This window comes from Argentina anserina, chromosome 4 (genome assembly GCF_933775445.1).
Source record: "Argentina anserina chromosome 4, drPotAnse1.1, whole genome shotgun sequence".
In the NCBI taxonomy this organism is placed as follows: Eukaryota; Viridiplantae; Streptophyta; class Magnoliopsida; order Rosales; family Rosaceae; genus Argentina; species Argentina anserina.
The window spans coordinates 26,178,068-26,193,671 of record NC_065875.1 but is presented as its reverse complement, the minus strand read 5'-3'; the positions used below and the strand labels follow the sequence as shown (position 1 = coordinate 26,193,671).

The 15,604-nt window shown below is 40.0% G+C and overlaps 4 protein-coding genes and 1 non-coding gene across 6 annotated transcripts in view; 1 reads left to right on the top strand and 4 right to left on the bottom strand.

The window, feature by feature from the left end:
* The window catches only part of LOC126791313 (21 kDa protein-like), a 114,250-nt gene that overhangs the window by 39,020 nt on the left and 59,626 nt on the right, over positions 1 to 15,604 (bottom strand). The gene's annotated exons all lie outside the window — the stretch shown is intronic.
* On the top strand, positions 20 to 92 carry TRNAR-ACG (transfer RNA arginine (anticodon ACG)). The gene has a single exon. It is a non-coding gene; the product is annotated as a tRNA-Arg (tRNA).
* Positions 292 to 4,060, bottom strand: LOC126791303 (protein TIFY 6B-like). Of its 2 annotated transcripts, none has more exons than XM_050517740.1 (7): positions 3,792 to 4,060; positions 3,093 to 3,298; positions 2,522 to 2,814; positions 2,353 to 2,443; positions 1,918 to 2,236; positions 1,625 to 1,682; positions 292 to 683 (listed from the first exon to the last, which is right to left on the bottom strand). In XM_050517740.1, exons 1-7 carry the CDS (start codon positions 3,880 to 3,882, stop codon positions 566 to 568), a joined length of 1,176 nt encoding a protein of 391 aa, XP_050373697.1. In that variant the 5' UTR covers positions 3,883 to 4,060; the 3' UTR covers positions 292 to 565. The 2 variants fall into 2 exon arrangements, with proteins under 2 accessions (XP_050373697.1, XP_050373698.1); XM_050517741.1 differs by having other exon boundaries at positions 2,522 to 2,811.
* On the bottom strand, positions 6,782 to 9,904 carry LOC126791301 (plant UBX domain-containing protein 2). The gene is made up of 3 exons (XM_050517737.1): positions 8,967 to 9,904; positions 7,927 to 8,205; positions 6,782 to 7,530 (listed from the first exon to the last, which is right to left on the bottom strand). Exons 1-3 carry the CDS (start codon positions 9,774 to 9,776, stop codon positions 7,273 to 7,275), a joined length of 1,347 nt encoding a protein of 448 aa, XP_050373694.1. The 5' UTR covers positions 9,777 to 9,904; the 3' UTR covers positions 6,782 to 7,272.
* Positions 11,239 to 11,992, bottom strand: LOC126791323 (uncharacterized). Its single transcript, XM_050517762.1, has one exon. It carries the CDS (start codon positions 11,911 to 11,913, stop codon positions 11,521 to 11,523), a length of 393 nt encoding a protein of 130 aa, XP_050373719.1. The 5' UTR covers positions 11,914 to 11,992; the 3' UTR covers positions 11,239 to 11,520.

Here is a 15,604-nt window from a genome sequence, read left to right as displayed (position 1 = left end):
GTCGGATATCTTGCAAACCGACTCCATGGCCCAATGGATAAGGCGCTGGTCTACGAAACCAGAGATTCTGGGTTCGATCCCCAGTGGAGTCGTTTAAATTTGTTTTTTTCATTTTTTTTGGAAAAATGAACAGAATAGGCAGCTACTTAACCCGGGAAAAGAGCCGGATAGAACCATAACCACACATTGTATTTGGAGCTCAGTAAGGTTAGTGACATAGTGTTGGAAGAAGACTGATGGAAGCAAAGCAATAAAAGTCACGTCTTCAGGCAAAGCAATAAAAGTCACGTCTTCAGGACACAAGGTACTCAACTTTACAAAATGCAAACTTACATAATCCGAAAATGGATTCAACCACCACCATTTAAAACAATAGGGGAACATAGGGGGATTTACCCCCTCACACTCTCAGGTACATTGAAATCCCCCTGCAAACAGCTTGGAGATACAACACAAGTAGAACCCTTAATTCAAACTCCCAAATCTAGGCAATCACGGAACAAGGATTTCATGGTACAATATGCTGTATATATTTAACTTACAACATAAAATAACTGGTTCAATGCTAGCATCGTACATCATTGTTGTTCTCCTTTGCTTGTGGGGAATTCTTTCCATTAGATTCGGGGTTGCTACCTTCTGCTGATTTCTTGCTCAAGTTGTATGGTGCTGAATTTATTACCCTGCACAGAGCCACAGATGGATTACCTCAAATATCATTTTCCGTCTCAAATCCTTCTCAGTTGCTTAATATCATAGTTTGTGTACTTATCTACTTCTCAAATCCTTCTCAGTTGCCATTTTAAGCGGGCCAAAACCGTGTCTGCGCCGTGCTCGAGCCAGCCCATTTATTTATCGTGCCGAGCTGGAACCGGCCAATTTGCTTAAATATTAAGTCTGGCCTGACCCATGCCCATGTCGGGCCGTGCTGGGCCAAGAAGCGGCCCATTAGCATTATATGATAGAATTAAAATAAAAAATATTATGTATTTCGAATATTTGTTTTATATAACTATTTATAATAGTAAAATAAATAAAATACTACAACATATTTTATAATCTTATTTTTAAAACGTTACGTATGTCATTGATTTAATTTTAAAAGTCTAATAATAATAATTGTTTAAATATTTATATAAATAATATAAAATTATGTGTTTAACGGACCGACCCATAAATTTATCATGTCCGGGCCGGGCCGGGCCGGGCTAAAAAGGGCTCGGCCAAGCCAAGCCCATGGGCCAAAATATCCCGGCCTAGCCCGGCCCATTACAATAACGGGCTCGGACCATGCCGGACCAATTTTTAACGGGCCGGGCTCGGGTTTTGGGCCCATTTGCCACCTCTACCCTTAGGCAGAGGGGCAAAAATGATCCAATCCCTTTAATAACAGTGATTTTTCTCGTCTAATCTCCTAAACTCTACCTCGAAGTGTTAGCTTTTTGGTTCTAGAAGAGTTTTAGTATGCCAATCTTGATATCATATCACATTTACAGGCAACTGAAGCGAGTGACCGACAAGAATAGAACATCAAGTCCACTTCTTCACCTAAGAGGCTCTAGAGTCCAAACGCAAGACCTTACTAAGAGGATGATAAATCATAAATCTCAAAATGAGTACTCACCTTTCTTTGCGCTTGCCTAAAAATCGAGCCAAGGATGCTTTGCGAGCCTGTGGAATAGCTGCATAAAAAGCACAACTTCAATAAAGAATGATGTGAAAACTCTACTTAAAGACATGGTACTCAAAGAGAAAAAAAATAACATAGAAAGAGGGATTGTGTTGACTAAATAGTTTGAAAACCAATCAAATTTTATGTATGGTATAAAAGGAAGCTCCCTGTATTGGAGTTCAAATATCAAAGATTTTGTTCAAAAAACAATATTAGAAACCACCATCGATAGTAGAGTCGCATACCAGTGTGATTCATAGCCGTTGCAGCAACAGATTTAACTGCAGTTTTTTGAGGCTCTACTTTACTAACAGGAGTTGTTGGAAGCCCTGTGGGTTTAGCTGTTATCAGTTCATCAGCGCTTGTGGACCCACTTACTGATTGGGTACCAGTATGTGAGGAAACAGACAAGGGACTAGGGAAAGCAGAAGGCGGTGGATTTATAGCCTGATTCACTGGAACACCAGTTTCTGCAGGCAACTTTTTTGGTGTTTCAGCTTTTGAGTGTGCACCATTAGAAGGGTTGGAAGAACCATTCTGAGCTAAAACCATCATAGCCTGAGCCTGGAATGACCCCAAAACAAATATTCAATCTTCAGGTGTGCAAACTTGAATGCACATTTGTGAGAGAGGCAGGAAAGAGGAAAAGAAAGAGAGAGATACACAGGAACATAAAGTACCTTTTCAGGGGAGATATCATTATAGACATTCACACTACCAGCATAGAAGATTGTCATCTGAGAAGGAAGCCCAGATGTATTGACATTGTTTCTGCAAATATATTCAATCAACACCCTGAACTCATACTGTGAAATATCATCCAAGATTTCAGATATTGTATAACATTACCGTGGTTCAGTGGTCCCAACAAGGGACCCTGAACTTGGAGGAACTAAATATGTAGTAGTCACAGGACTTCCTCCAAAGGATTGTTGCTTGGTGGTAGTAACAGCAAAATTCTGACCCATAGATGCAAAATGATTCTTCAAGTATGGGTTGCCCATAGGAACAGAAATACCTTGATTGGAAACTGAAACCATCTTCATGTCATAAGGACGGTGCATAGACTGCAGATTATGTGGCGTAGGATATGCTGTTAGGGGAAAATGACTACCACCTTGCCGATCGTGATTGATGTACTGCTAGATGATGAAAACCAGAATCAATGAGGGAAAGGGGCAACTACAGTTTCCAATTAGAAAAGATTCTATCAATTTGTGGATATCAAACAACCACAAGTTTTGACATAGCATCGTTCCTCAACTTGGAGAACACAAATCACCAATACTACCAAGTTTTGATATATTTCAGACCAACATGTGCATATCAAATGGCCCCTAGTTGCAATTCAGAAACAATTTAACTTAAACCTAGTTTCAATTAAGAAACAACTTATGTCAAACAACAGAACAGTATATACCTGTGCATCACATGTCGGTCGTCTCTGACAAGGATCAAATGCATCTGAAGTTGATAAAGGCACAAATCTGGAAGACAAGAAGGAATCAGGTACCATCTTTTTCGTCTTATCTTCCTGATCACCTTTAAAAGACATGAAATGAGGAACTGCAGAGACCTTGTTCAAGAAGGGCCAATGCGCACCACCACCACCACCACTGGTCAACCCTAACAATTGCAACATAACTGAGTAAAAAGCCAAATACAAGTAAAAAGAACTTCACAAATCCACAGTTGATGCCATAACTTTTACACGATTAGATCACAGCACTCAAAGCATTAAAAAAATCTTCTCATCTCCAATTTGTGGGTACTCCTACTTTGAGTAGTCAGGGAATCAGTTAATAGTGTCCCAATTAAATACCAAAAGCTAAGAACTAATCACCAATTCACAATTTCACATCTTTATACCAAACAGCTATGATTTTGACATGTTGGAAAAAAAAACAGCTGGATTCAACCAAGAAAAAAAAGGTCCTTTCTGGATCATAATACTCCATGAACAACTATAATCAACCAATTAGTACAAAACAATCAATCATATTCATGCACATCAAAAATTCTCAAACTCTTATATCAAAGACTCAAATTTTATGCTCAGGAAATCATAAAAATCAAAACTTTCTTGAGCTGGAATAAAACAACAATCATAAGCACACACCAGAGTCTCTGCAACCATCGTCGTTGTTGTCCTCCTTCAACACAGCCGACTCTTTCGAGCTGCTCAAACCCATGAAATCTCTCTCCTTCATTATCAAAACCCACAATGGCTTTTCAGACAATTAAACCCCCCACCTCAAATTCAACCCAGCCCTTAATTCCAAAAACCTAGACAGGAAAAATCAAAGAACTAAGAGCTTAGAGAACGAGAGAGGGGTAGGAGAAGCGAGAGAGAGCTCTGTCAAGAGATCTTGACCGTTGAATTGTATATATCACAAATGGAAGGAAGCAGAAAATTGAGATTGGAATTTGATTATTTATATAAGCATGTGATTACCGAACTGTCCGGTAAATAGGCCCGGGTAATCAGAGCACGTGCGCGAAGAACCAGTGAGGTAGGCTAGCTGTGAGCATTACACGTGTCTCTCTCCATAACACACGTGATTAGTTTACCGATTTATCGCCGTCATTTTTTAGTTTGCGGACAGAGTAATTACCACGATGGGGAAATGGGTAAACCGTGCCCCTATTAATCAGGTGCTTGCCTGCATGTACGGAGATCAGATATACACGAGCAATTTTCATTTCTTTTTCACTTCATTTATTAAGAAAAATAATAGATAATAAATTTTGTAGTCTTCATCGTAAATGAAAATATAAGTCGTTTCTAAATAAGACACGATCATTTCAGTGTGCGTTTTAGTTGTAACTAAAAGTTTATTGACTTATTTATATAGATAAATATCATAGCGTTAAATTCATTTTCTCATATATATATATGAGTATATAATGCGTAATGATGAGAATCAGTACACTTGGGAAATGTTGGAGTTGTTACCATTTGATGAAGTTACTGACCAGTCATGTACGTAGATATAATAATGTCATCAACTGTTCTATTGCAATTAGGCAGATGCATAAATACACTAGCTTTAGGAATTAGGAGAGATCACAACCTAATGGCTAATTAATTATATATCAACTTGTAGTAGTTGGTAGAGTAGGGATTAGGGTCCAATTCCAAAACCAGGCATTGTGTACCTTTTAAGCCACAGATTAAGTACATGGTTTTGGTAGATTAATTGCCGAATCTCCATACATTCAAGTTTAAAATATTGCATAATATGTCTAATAGAATACAATACAAACGTTATGCTTTATACTTTATATCATTTCATAAATGAGGTCATGCTATAATGTACATGTACATGCACATGCATGATCGAAACATAAATAAACAATAATGTCCATCTCAAAAACCAGATTAGATTAGGGCTCGGGGCTCCTAGCTTTAGATATGTTTACAATCAGTTGTACCTGGCGTGTGATCGACCATGGTGGTTGAAAGTTGAAACTTCATGTTCAACACCAAACAGTGAAATGACTATTAGTTTAGGAATTAAGCATCATTGAGTTTTAAAACATCAACTTATAAGTAATATAATGGGAAACAGATTACTCGTGGAGCACTAGATCACATGCAAAAACATCGATATGATTCCAATCTTAAACATAGTTCACCAATCAGCATACTACTACTTCATTCATGCCTAGAATAAATATAGTTGTTGAAATCAAAAGGAATAAATATAGTTTTTTGTGATCTAGATCTCCAATTCTCCAAAACTATATATGGATAACCAAATAACTAATACCAGGATATACGTTACATGCAATTGATGTCCAAAACATTATCATATTTTATCTAAAGACAGGCCGAACATTTTACATTTATATTGTCTTAACTACTTTCCAACTATAGGGTCAATGAATGAGATTATAATTGGAGATTAGGAGCTGGCTCTATACATCATGTATCCATGAAGGAGAAAAATTATGTGCTAATGCCTAATGATAAACAATTACAACTTTACAATATAAACTTACACCGAGAGACCAAGTAGTATATATGTTAGTGTACTTGTCCTTCTCCATTTCCATTTGTTTTTTTCGTTTCTCCTAGTAGAGTAGTGGTGCAAAGTTGATCAAGTCCTTGATGTCCCCCTGTAAGAAGCAACAACTACTGGCAGCCTGGCTTATGGTTCAGCTGGCATCTGGGAGTATCAACCAAAGTTGATCAAGTCATTGAATAAAAGTTCGATCTATACATGTCAAATCTCTCCTTATATTAAAATAAAACTAGCTAGTGACAGATGCATTCTGGTTTTAGAATTCAAATGGAAGACATGTACAAATATATAGTACAAGGAAATATATTCTCTCCCAACCTAATCATGTGAATTAAGATTTTGAAAATGCATGAATGAGAGCCACAGCTAACTTCAAATCAATCATGATTTTCAACTTGACCAATGCTGCTTTGTTTATTCTTCTTCATTTTGGTCGAGTGTGTGTGTTTTGACTTGGTTGCTTTGACAGCAATGATAATGATAAAGATCGAATAATGACCAAAGAAGAAATGCAGGCATGCAGCCGGACCACATTTCATATATACTACTCAACTCTGCAACTTGTTGCTGGGATCCTAGAAGACAGAGCTTCATATATTCGTGTCCTTCTTCATTTACTCTAATTTTGTAGAAGTTTTTCCTAGGGTGTTGTAGTTGAATGGTCAATCTGTGCCTTATAGTCCACAGTTAAACATGATTAATTTGGCTTAATCATGCATTGTCTGTAGATCTGAGTGAAAACATGATTTCTCAACTTTCTTTAAAGAAAGATTTTGGATCAGTTTATATGTATAAACTTCGGATATCTTTCTTGCGTACGTAATATGCATCTCTTTGTGTACTTAAACTGACTTGCAGGCACAGAGTTGACACTGATCGATGATCCGCTAGTACAAAGGTAGTAGGCACAATCCTTTTTTTTTTTTTCTATTCTGTGTATAACCATTCCAGAATATGAAACAAACAAAAAAATATCACATCCTACAAATTTCGGGGAACATGATAGTATGAGATAACATAATGCTGGGTAATGTAACTATCATGTACAACTAATCAACCACATGTTGAATCCCCTTCTTGAATTGAGTATGATTTGGTGGGTTCATAAAAGATTTTCTTATGATGTGTGAAACAATCATAAGAAAATGAAAAAAAATGAAACAATCAAGTACAAGCTAATGGGCCTGACCTGATGCTTCAATGGCTTTATTGCCGATGTAGAAAAACATGTAAAGGAAAAAACAGACTGAAAATATATGAATGAAGGCAATTCATGTTGGCATAGAAATCTGCTAAAAGTGTAGATGACATGGTATCAAGATGATTTTCACTACCAAACATTTTACAGCACAGCAGAACATCTCCTCTTGGATAAGATCAGATTCATTGCACAACAAGCCTGGACAAAAAGGCAGCATTGCATTACAAGAAAGTACATGCTCCAAAACAATTGTGATCTACTACTGGTATAGATTGTTTGACTGGGAAGTTATAATCATGCATCATGTCTCTATGGCCGCAAACAAATACATCAGATATTCAATGCTGAGCTTTTGTGCTTCAATCCTGAGCTTATGTGTGACCAACAGCTGAACCACTTCCCAGAGGTTCACTAATTTGAAGAAGCTCATTGCATAGCCCCGTGTAAACAATGGAATCCGTCTCCAGAGGTTTAAACTTGACAAGAGCCGAGGGTACCAAGTCCTCATCAGCTAGTGTTGCTGGTCTCTGCCCTGGTGCAGGAGAGTGGGGGATCACCCGGCGCTTGAGAGCTACAGGATTCAACAATTCAAACTCCAAACAAGGCTCTTTCAATGCTAAGCTGACGTACTGTTCCATCAAATAACCAGGAGAAGAATAAGAATTTAAACCAACAAGACAAGTCGATTGCAGAAGTACATATAAGCCAAACACACACCAGCAAGAGATTTAGATGTCTTCAAACATCAAAGATTGCATTTATTCTAGGCTGGACAAAGTTGATAATTGCTACAAACAGCATTTAGGTAGATATCCACAGTCCAATGGACTTCAAGCAAGCACAACTGTGTGCCAAATGTTACACTTGTTCAGGCAAAAGACAAACTACGTCTAGCAGTTCTATATATTCAGTTATTCAAATGTACCAGGTCCCCATACATATATTTTTCACACTATCACATCTCTAAATACCAGTCAAAGAAACAGGAAAATCTAACTAATTTAGTAGAATGGTATGGGAATTACCTCATAGAGAGCGCCAGTTGGCTCAGCAGGAGAAAACACACCTTGGAGTACCACCCCGTCAGGAAATTGGACCCGGATAACGGTCTTTGTGTACCTCTTCTTAGCAGCTTTTGCCTGCTTTTCCTTAAACGATTTTGGTATCAGCATTTGTGAATCATCAATTTTCTTCTTTCTCACTTCAGCTTCTCTTTTCAGCTCCATAGCTGAGAGACTATAGAAACTTTCTGGCAGCTCAATTTTTGCTGCCGCACTTTCAGACACAGAAAAGAAGACCCTGGTCTGAACAAAACAAAATTTAAGAGTATGATAAGTTGTTGATGAACAAGGAATGAATCATAGAGAAGATACGAAAAAGATTAATTAAATGAAAGATCAAAATGCCAGTTCCCACATAAACTACCCACTTGACCATTCAGTAACAAAACTGATATACACACTAAAACAAAACAAAGACCATTAACATTTTAAGGTAGTTACATGTAAGTATCAAACACACTATACTCACTGATCTGTAACAAGGATAACTTTATAACAAAGACCGGGAACAGAAACTTTCTCAAACTTCCAACCACTTAAAAATGCAATTCTGAGAGTTATCAGTTAACACACTTTGTCAAGCAGATGTACAAAGGTTCTATCTCACTACCATTAGTAAGAGGGACAATCGCCAACTCCTAACTGGGGAGATAGTCAAACACTTTGGCAACTAACGTTTTGGGTGATGCTCAATAGAATATAGTTGCATCACAATTAATCAATGAACCCTACATCTTCTGATATCATTATCAAGATTTGCTTTCATAGCTATATGGATCACTATTTCATGATAGTATAGTTTATCCAATCTCTCAAATCATCTACATTACCAAACCTTTATTCATTTACACTTCAAAAAATTCTATTCTGAATACAAATTTCCAACTTTCAGGGAGACCATTCAACTAAAGCATCAATGTAAGCAAAACAACAACAACAACAATCAACCAAGTATTGACAACACTTGAAATTCATAAAAAAACACAACCAACAAATGAACACACCTGTCTGTCAACCTTCTTTGGTTCAACCTGTTCATCCAACATCTCCTTCCTCTGCACTTCCTCCACCTTCTTCGGCGGCGGCTCCAGCAACTCAATCCCCTTCTTGATCACCCCAATCTGCTCCGGTGTCGGCACCCCCATGACAGCCCACATCTCCCCCTCTTCTTCCTTCAACTCAAACCCCACACACTCGAGCAACTCCACACCCCCCACAACCTCCCCAACCGCCTCCCGAATCTTCGGGTTCCCCATCCTCACCTTCCTGAACTTGACATTCTCCGGCTCCCTCACTACATTCCTCAACAGCCTCAGCACAACCTCCACCGACCCCGCCCCGGGTTCGCCGGAAGCAAACGCGCCAATGCAGGCCTCCAATGCCGACGTGGGGGAGTCCTCCTCCACCGACCCCGAGACGCTTTGATTCTCTGCAGTAGTGGTGACGCAGGTGTCCACGTGGAGGGAGACCTCGTCTTCAGACCGGAAAGGCTTGCCGCAGATTGGGCAGTCGAAGACGTTGAGGGTGAAGCCGTTCTGGGATCGCTTCCCCGGAGTGATCAACGCGTCGAAGGGGTCGAATCCTCCTTGGGGTTTGCGAGTGGGCTTTGGATTCGAAGGAGGGTCGGGTCGGGTCTGGTTGAGATTCCGCGGCGGAGGCTTGGGCTGGGCGGGGCGGTTGAGGATGGGGGAGTTGGCGGGGCCGGAGGAGGAGGAGGAGCCGAGGACGCGGCCTTGGCCTTTGAATTTACCGGAGGAGGAAGAGGAGAAGGGGTTCTTGATGAAGCCCTTGACCTTGTCTTTCATGTCGTCCATTTCTGATTCGATTTCAGGTGAAGAGAACAAGAGGGGAGGTCGGAAATGAAATTAGGGCTAAGAATTTGTGGGGGGATTATATTGGGAGCTGTTGCGTGCTTCTTGGTTTCTTGCTTCTTTCTTTCTTGTTGACTTTGCTCCGACGCGGTTCGTTGGCTTATTTTACCCGCCAAATGGTCGCGGCAGTTAATATTCTTTTCTTTTCTTTTTTATTCTTATTGTTTTCAGTAGTCATTATCATCATAGGTTTTGCAACCAAGGAATGGTCTTTCTTCATTTTGGAGTGGATCTGATTATCCTTAACGATTTTGTTACGGAAGCAATTACATTATATAGTTACACAAGCACTAGTTTATTTGCTAATGATGTTTCTGTTTATTAAGATCTAGCCGTGGAACTACATATAACTACACCCCGGCAGGTAACAGTGTACTCATGCCAAAGTGAGTTTAACGCTTCTAGTATCCTTGTTCATGCAGGTGAGGCTCAGGGGGATCCTATCCAAGTTTATGCACCACAAAGTTCCAAAGAACCAACAACATCATCAATCGATGACTTTCCTTATATTCCACACTATAAATAAGCAAAGAAGTTTCCAAGTCCAAAATTCTTATATTCCACACTATGAACTTGCTGAGAAGTTCTTAGATCCAAAATGCTTATATTCCACACTAAGAACTTGCAAAGAAGTCTTCAAGTCCAAAGTTTCAAACACCTCCTAATCATTCTTAACAAAAGGCAAGCCCTGCCCTGCCCTGCTTTTCCTCGTGTGATGGGAATCCAGTATGATCATTATGCCAACTTCTATCATCATGACATAAGCGGGTATGATCCGCACCCTCGTGTCATGAGACCTTAGCACAAAATAAATATGAGACAACACCCTACTCTCACAAAACTTCCACCATCTATGAAGACGGAACATACAGAAATGAACTAAAATCAGAAGGGGCAACCAAGACCGACAAAAAAACCAGCCCCTACTCATCAGAATCGTCACCGAGACACAGTTCCCCTACAGGCTACACAACCCCAGCAGATACACAAAGTCGAATGGACAATGGATGTTATAAGCAAATGGCCTTATATATGCCATAATCACAAGTGACTAAGCTGAATAACACGCACCAAAACATGCTATACAACTTTGCACAGCAGCAGAACAAGTCCCATTAACTAGCCTGTTTCACAATCTCCACTACTCGACTCAATGATCAATAGCACACGTATCCCCAAACGGTGCCACAAATGACAGAGTCAAGAATGTCAGCACGAAACAGTTCAGCTAAAGATCAATTCCAATAACCATTACAGCAGCAATCCAAATCAACAGGGCTTTTGTCACGCAAGAGCACACTAATACAACCTAAATGGTGCAACACAAATTCGAGACGAAACCACCCAAGCTCAACCATTGTAAAAAAACAACCACTACTTGTCACTCCCGCTATACACAAGCACATAGCAAGTAACATACTGAAGAGCATATTATTATCGAAACGTATAAAAGTTCAATGTTCTAAATCACACATTCATGACCACAGAATGAAAATTAGTCTAAAATTTAAAGGCGAAAAAACCCTCATTGCACAACATACTTAGAAAGTTAGAATTCCAAAATCTAAACAGAGAGGAACTCTAACAAACGCAATTAAATATCCGAAAAAAAAAACACAAAATATCATTTCTTAATTAACCGATCCACATTTTCAACCGAAATCAGAACAAAACCGAACGAGTCGACTCAGTCCTTATTCTTCAACCGCTCCACGCGCTGGTTGAGCTGCTCGATCCGGACCACGAGGTGAGTGACGGTGTAGAGGAGCCAGTAGAAGATGAGCGCCGCCGCGATGAGAAGCGCGTTGCGCTGGCTCTTCATGATGGACTTCTGGTGGCGGAGGTGCTCGGACGGCGTGCAGGAGTCGGCGTCGCAGCTGGGGCGAGTCTCGTACTTCCAGTAGATGTCCATGAGGAGGAAGAGGCAGAACGGCACCACCGACAGGAACGGCTTCAGGAGGTTGCGCGTGACGGCCACGAGCCCCTTGCGGAGGCCGTCGAGGCCTGGGAGCGTGAGGAGGAGCACCATCACGGCTTCTGCGCCGGCGGCGTAGCCTAGCACCACCCACTCTAGAGCCATCGGGATCTGGATTCCGGCGAGGATTCGGAGGGTGAGTTTGTGGTGGTTTCGATTTGAGAGACTTGGTGCGAGTGTGAAATTGATGATGGACCAGAGCGATTGGGTTTAAGGCTTTTATGGTCGTCGAAACGATGCGTTTTGAGGAATTGGGGAAAGCGCGACGCGTGGTGGGAGGTTGCGTAGGCTGGTGGACATTCCTCATACAGGGGTACACGTTTGAGGGACTCGGGTTTTCCGGTCATTTTCGGGTCGGGCCAAGTTTTGTACAACATTGCCTTTATCTACATGAAAAGCCCAATTCTCCTAGTGCCTTGTTTGGCCCGGTTTTCTGAAGTACTATTGCTACTAGCTACTTGGTCAAAAGCACACAAGTTTTAGTAAGGAAGAACTTCAAATGTATTGCTTCTGTAACAGGGTACTGTAAGTTGCTCATATTGCCTAAAACCTACCGAGATTGTTAAGAGACTGTTAAAGTTAAGCTCTAGAAACAACACCGAACCAATGCGATTTTCCATCGAGTGATATGTAATTGAACCAACAAATTTGTTCAGATTGTCTAAAACATCACTACATTGTCACAATTTCTGAAATATAATTAGTGGGTTGGACGCGTCACTTGATGTAACGACCCTAAAATTTCGAGCCTAAAAACTCAAAATTTCAAAGTCGTTAAAACACCAAAAACAATCTCAACGAATCGAAATCATTTAACGTGCACAGCGGATCATCTCTGAGTTCCAAATACAACTCAGTCAAACCGATTATTACAAACCAAATTTATAATTCGACATTTACAATATGATGGAAAATGTAATAATCCTCACAACTCTCACAAAGCTCACAAATAAATTCACTCAAATTCTCACACAAATCCACGCCAGAAATCTCACCACGAACAAGATACGAACGACTTCGAATCTCCGGAGTCGTCACTCAATCTCCGCTAATCAGTACCTGCGGAATTATCCCCTACACCATTGAATTGGTGCACCGGGATTGTAAACACAACCCGGTAAGCTTATAGCTCGTATGAGTAAAATGATAATACAGTTCGCATATCAATATATACGAAAAATCACAATCAACAATATAAATGTCCTCATGAGTCAATGGACGGCCCATCTGGTTGTCCCAAAGAAATATAAAATAAAACGCTCATGAGAAATTAAGTAACCATTCTGGTTACCTAAATGCATTTATAATACGGGTACCAAGAACGCTGGTACACATCTGTTACCCCTCTCGTAATACACCGCTGATATTGGATAGCCACCCGCTACCCAACATCCAAAACAATCTGAGTACCCATGAGCAGATAACCACCCGTTACCTCACATGCAGTACTACGCTGATATTGGGTAACCACCCGCCACCCAACATCCAAAACAATCTGAGTACTCATGAGTAGATAACCACCCGTTACCTCACATGAAGTACTATGGCTGACAGACTAGAGCTCTAACTGTATCGTAACTTTCGCCCGGCCAAGGCTAGGTTCCGACTTGCCAAACATGCACAATAATCTCACATCATATTGTACTAAATCACGTCCAAAGACAAATTAACTTCTTAACAAACTCAATGTTAAACTCACGTACAATAATCACACATCATATTGTACATTTCAAAATTATGCTCGATATAATCGCCATAAAACTCATAACAGTATATTATATAGAAAACTATATATATTCGTACTTATTTACCATTTATACAATATATATATAGTTTACTATATCCTATACATGTCATATTTCACAAACACATGCTCAATACACAATTTCTCGTCATTGAAATGACCGTTTCTAATGAATTAATAACAGTACATAACATAATGAACTATATATATATATATATACTTATTACCATTTATACAGTATATATGTAGTCCACTATATTGTATACATGTTCGTAATTCATTATTAAATACCCTTGCAAAATATTGAATCACCGCGAGGGTAGATTCGTAAATACGTGAGATTTTACTCACATTATCGACTCGAGCGTAATTCCACAATTCCCGATGATAATTCATTTCCTCGATTTAACGATCACCTTGAAAAGATAAGAAAAGAATTTTAGAATCGTTTCGTAAACCTTTAAATGCCGAAACAGTAATAATCGGTTACTGTTCAGCAATTTTTGGTTTTACGAAATTACTGTTCACTGTTACTATTCACGGTTACTGTACAAATATACGCTTAATACGTATTTCTGTACGTATAAATATTATATACGTATTTCTGTACGTATAAATATTAATACGTATTTCTGTACGTATAAATATTTAATATGTATTTTTGTACGTATACGTACTATTTAAATGTAAATACAATCTCAGTAAATAAAATTTACTAATTACCTTTTACAAATTACTTTTTACATTTACTGAAAGTAATTTATATTTACATTTACCGAAGGTAAAATTTAATTACATTTACCGTAGTAAATAAAATTTACATTTACATTTAAGTAAATTACCAAAATACCCCCTATCGGAAAACACTGTCACACCGCCGCACGTGGCGGCGCGTGGGGCACACGCGCCGACACCCCTAACGGCGCGTATCACGCCACCGCCGGGTCCAATCTCTTCTCCTCCTTCTCCTCTTCCTTCCTACAACTTCAGATCCCTCCTACGCTACCCTACTCACTCCCACGCGCCGCCTCTAGGCGGCGGTAACTCCTCCTCCTCCCACACCTCCGATCTCCTCAATTCGATCCCAAAACTCTTTAACAATCACAATCAACCATCAATTACTACAAACCATACCTTAAATCGAAGCTAGAACCTCCGATTGACGTTGGAAAAGCTCGGATTGTCGGCGGAGCTTCGATTCCTCGGGGAGGATTTGAATCGTGCGATTTGGCCCCAAATCCGATGGAAAGGGGTGTGAAGGGTGAGAATCGATGTCAAGCTACCCTTCTCCTAGCCCTTGCGTTGCCGGAGCCGAGCGGCGACGAGTTGCAGGGGCTTGGTGACGTCGTGTAGGCCTCACGGCGGCAAGGAAGGCGACGTCGTGCTCGGGGTTTGGAGAGGAGAGCCGTGCGGTGCTCCTGGGCTAAGCGGTGTGACCCACGGTGGCCTGGTCGGCGAGATCGCCGGCGTTGACAATGAGGGGGGAGAGAGAGCTCGGGGAGAGAGAATGTCGAGAGAGAGAGAGAAAGAGAAGGAGGCGGCCGAAAGAGAGAGAGAGAGGGGGTTTCCACAAATGGAAACCCTAATACATAAAATGTTCTTTATATACTCGTTTCCAAATCGGAAACTAACTCCCGACGTTAATAACTTCTACATACATCGTCCGATTAAAACGCGTCACATGCTCACGAACTCGTATCGACGAGCTCTACAACTTTCGTGAAGAAAGTTTTCGCAACCGAGCGACGAAATAAAAGTCGATAAATTCGTTCGGAAACGTAATGTTTTCTTATTAAACGTTCTCGGAACGTTTCCGTTTCCGTCTCATAACGTTTGCAAACAATCATATTCATTTAAACTGAAATTCATGTCTTTATAGAACTCAAACTGATTCAAATAATGTATTTGAAATTTAGGGTTATTACACTTGATTAAATTGCTCTCACTCTACTAATAACTTTCTTCAAAACTAGCAGTAATATGTGGGACAACTCTAGAGTATTTGTGATCGAGCTTCAAGTTCATTCACAGTTATATTCGTCCTTTTAATTT

Coding starts and splice junctions, on each gene's coding strand:
- LOC126791301 (XM_050517737.1), bottom strand. CDS start 9,776: ATGGACGACATGAAAGACAAGGTCAAGGGCTTCATCAAGAACCCCTTC. Junction 8,206..8,966: donor CAAAGAAGGTTGACAGACAG/GTGTGTTCATTT, acceptor TGTTTTGTTCAG/ACCAGGGTCTTCTTTTCTGT. Junction 7,531..7,926: donor CAACTGGCGCTCTCTATGAG/GTAATTCCCATA, acceptor TTGATGGAACAG/TACGTCAGCTTAGCATTGAA.
- LOC126791323 (XM_050517762.1), bottom strand. CDS start 11,913: ATGGCTCTAGAGTGGGTGGTGCTAGGCTACGCCGCCGGCGCAGAAGCC.
- LOC126791303 (XM_050517740.1), bottom strand. CDS start 3,882: ATGAAGGAGAGAGATTTCATGGGTTTGAGCAGCTCGAAAGAGTCGGCT. Junction 2,815..3,092: donor GACCGACATGTGATGCACAG/GTATATACTGTT, acceptor TTCATCATCTAG/CAGTACATCAATCACGATCG. Junction 2,444..2,521: donor GTTGGGACCACTGAACCACG/GTAATGTTATAC, acceptor ATATATTTGCAG/AAACAATGTCAATACATCTG.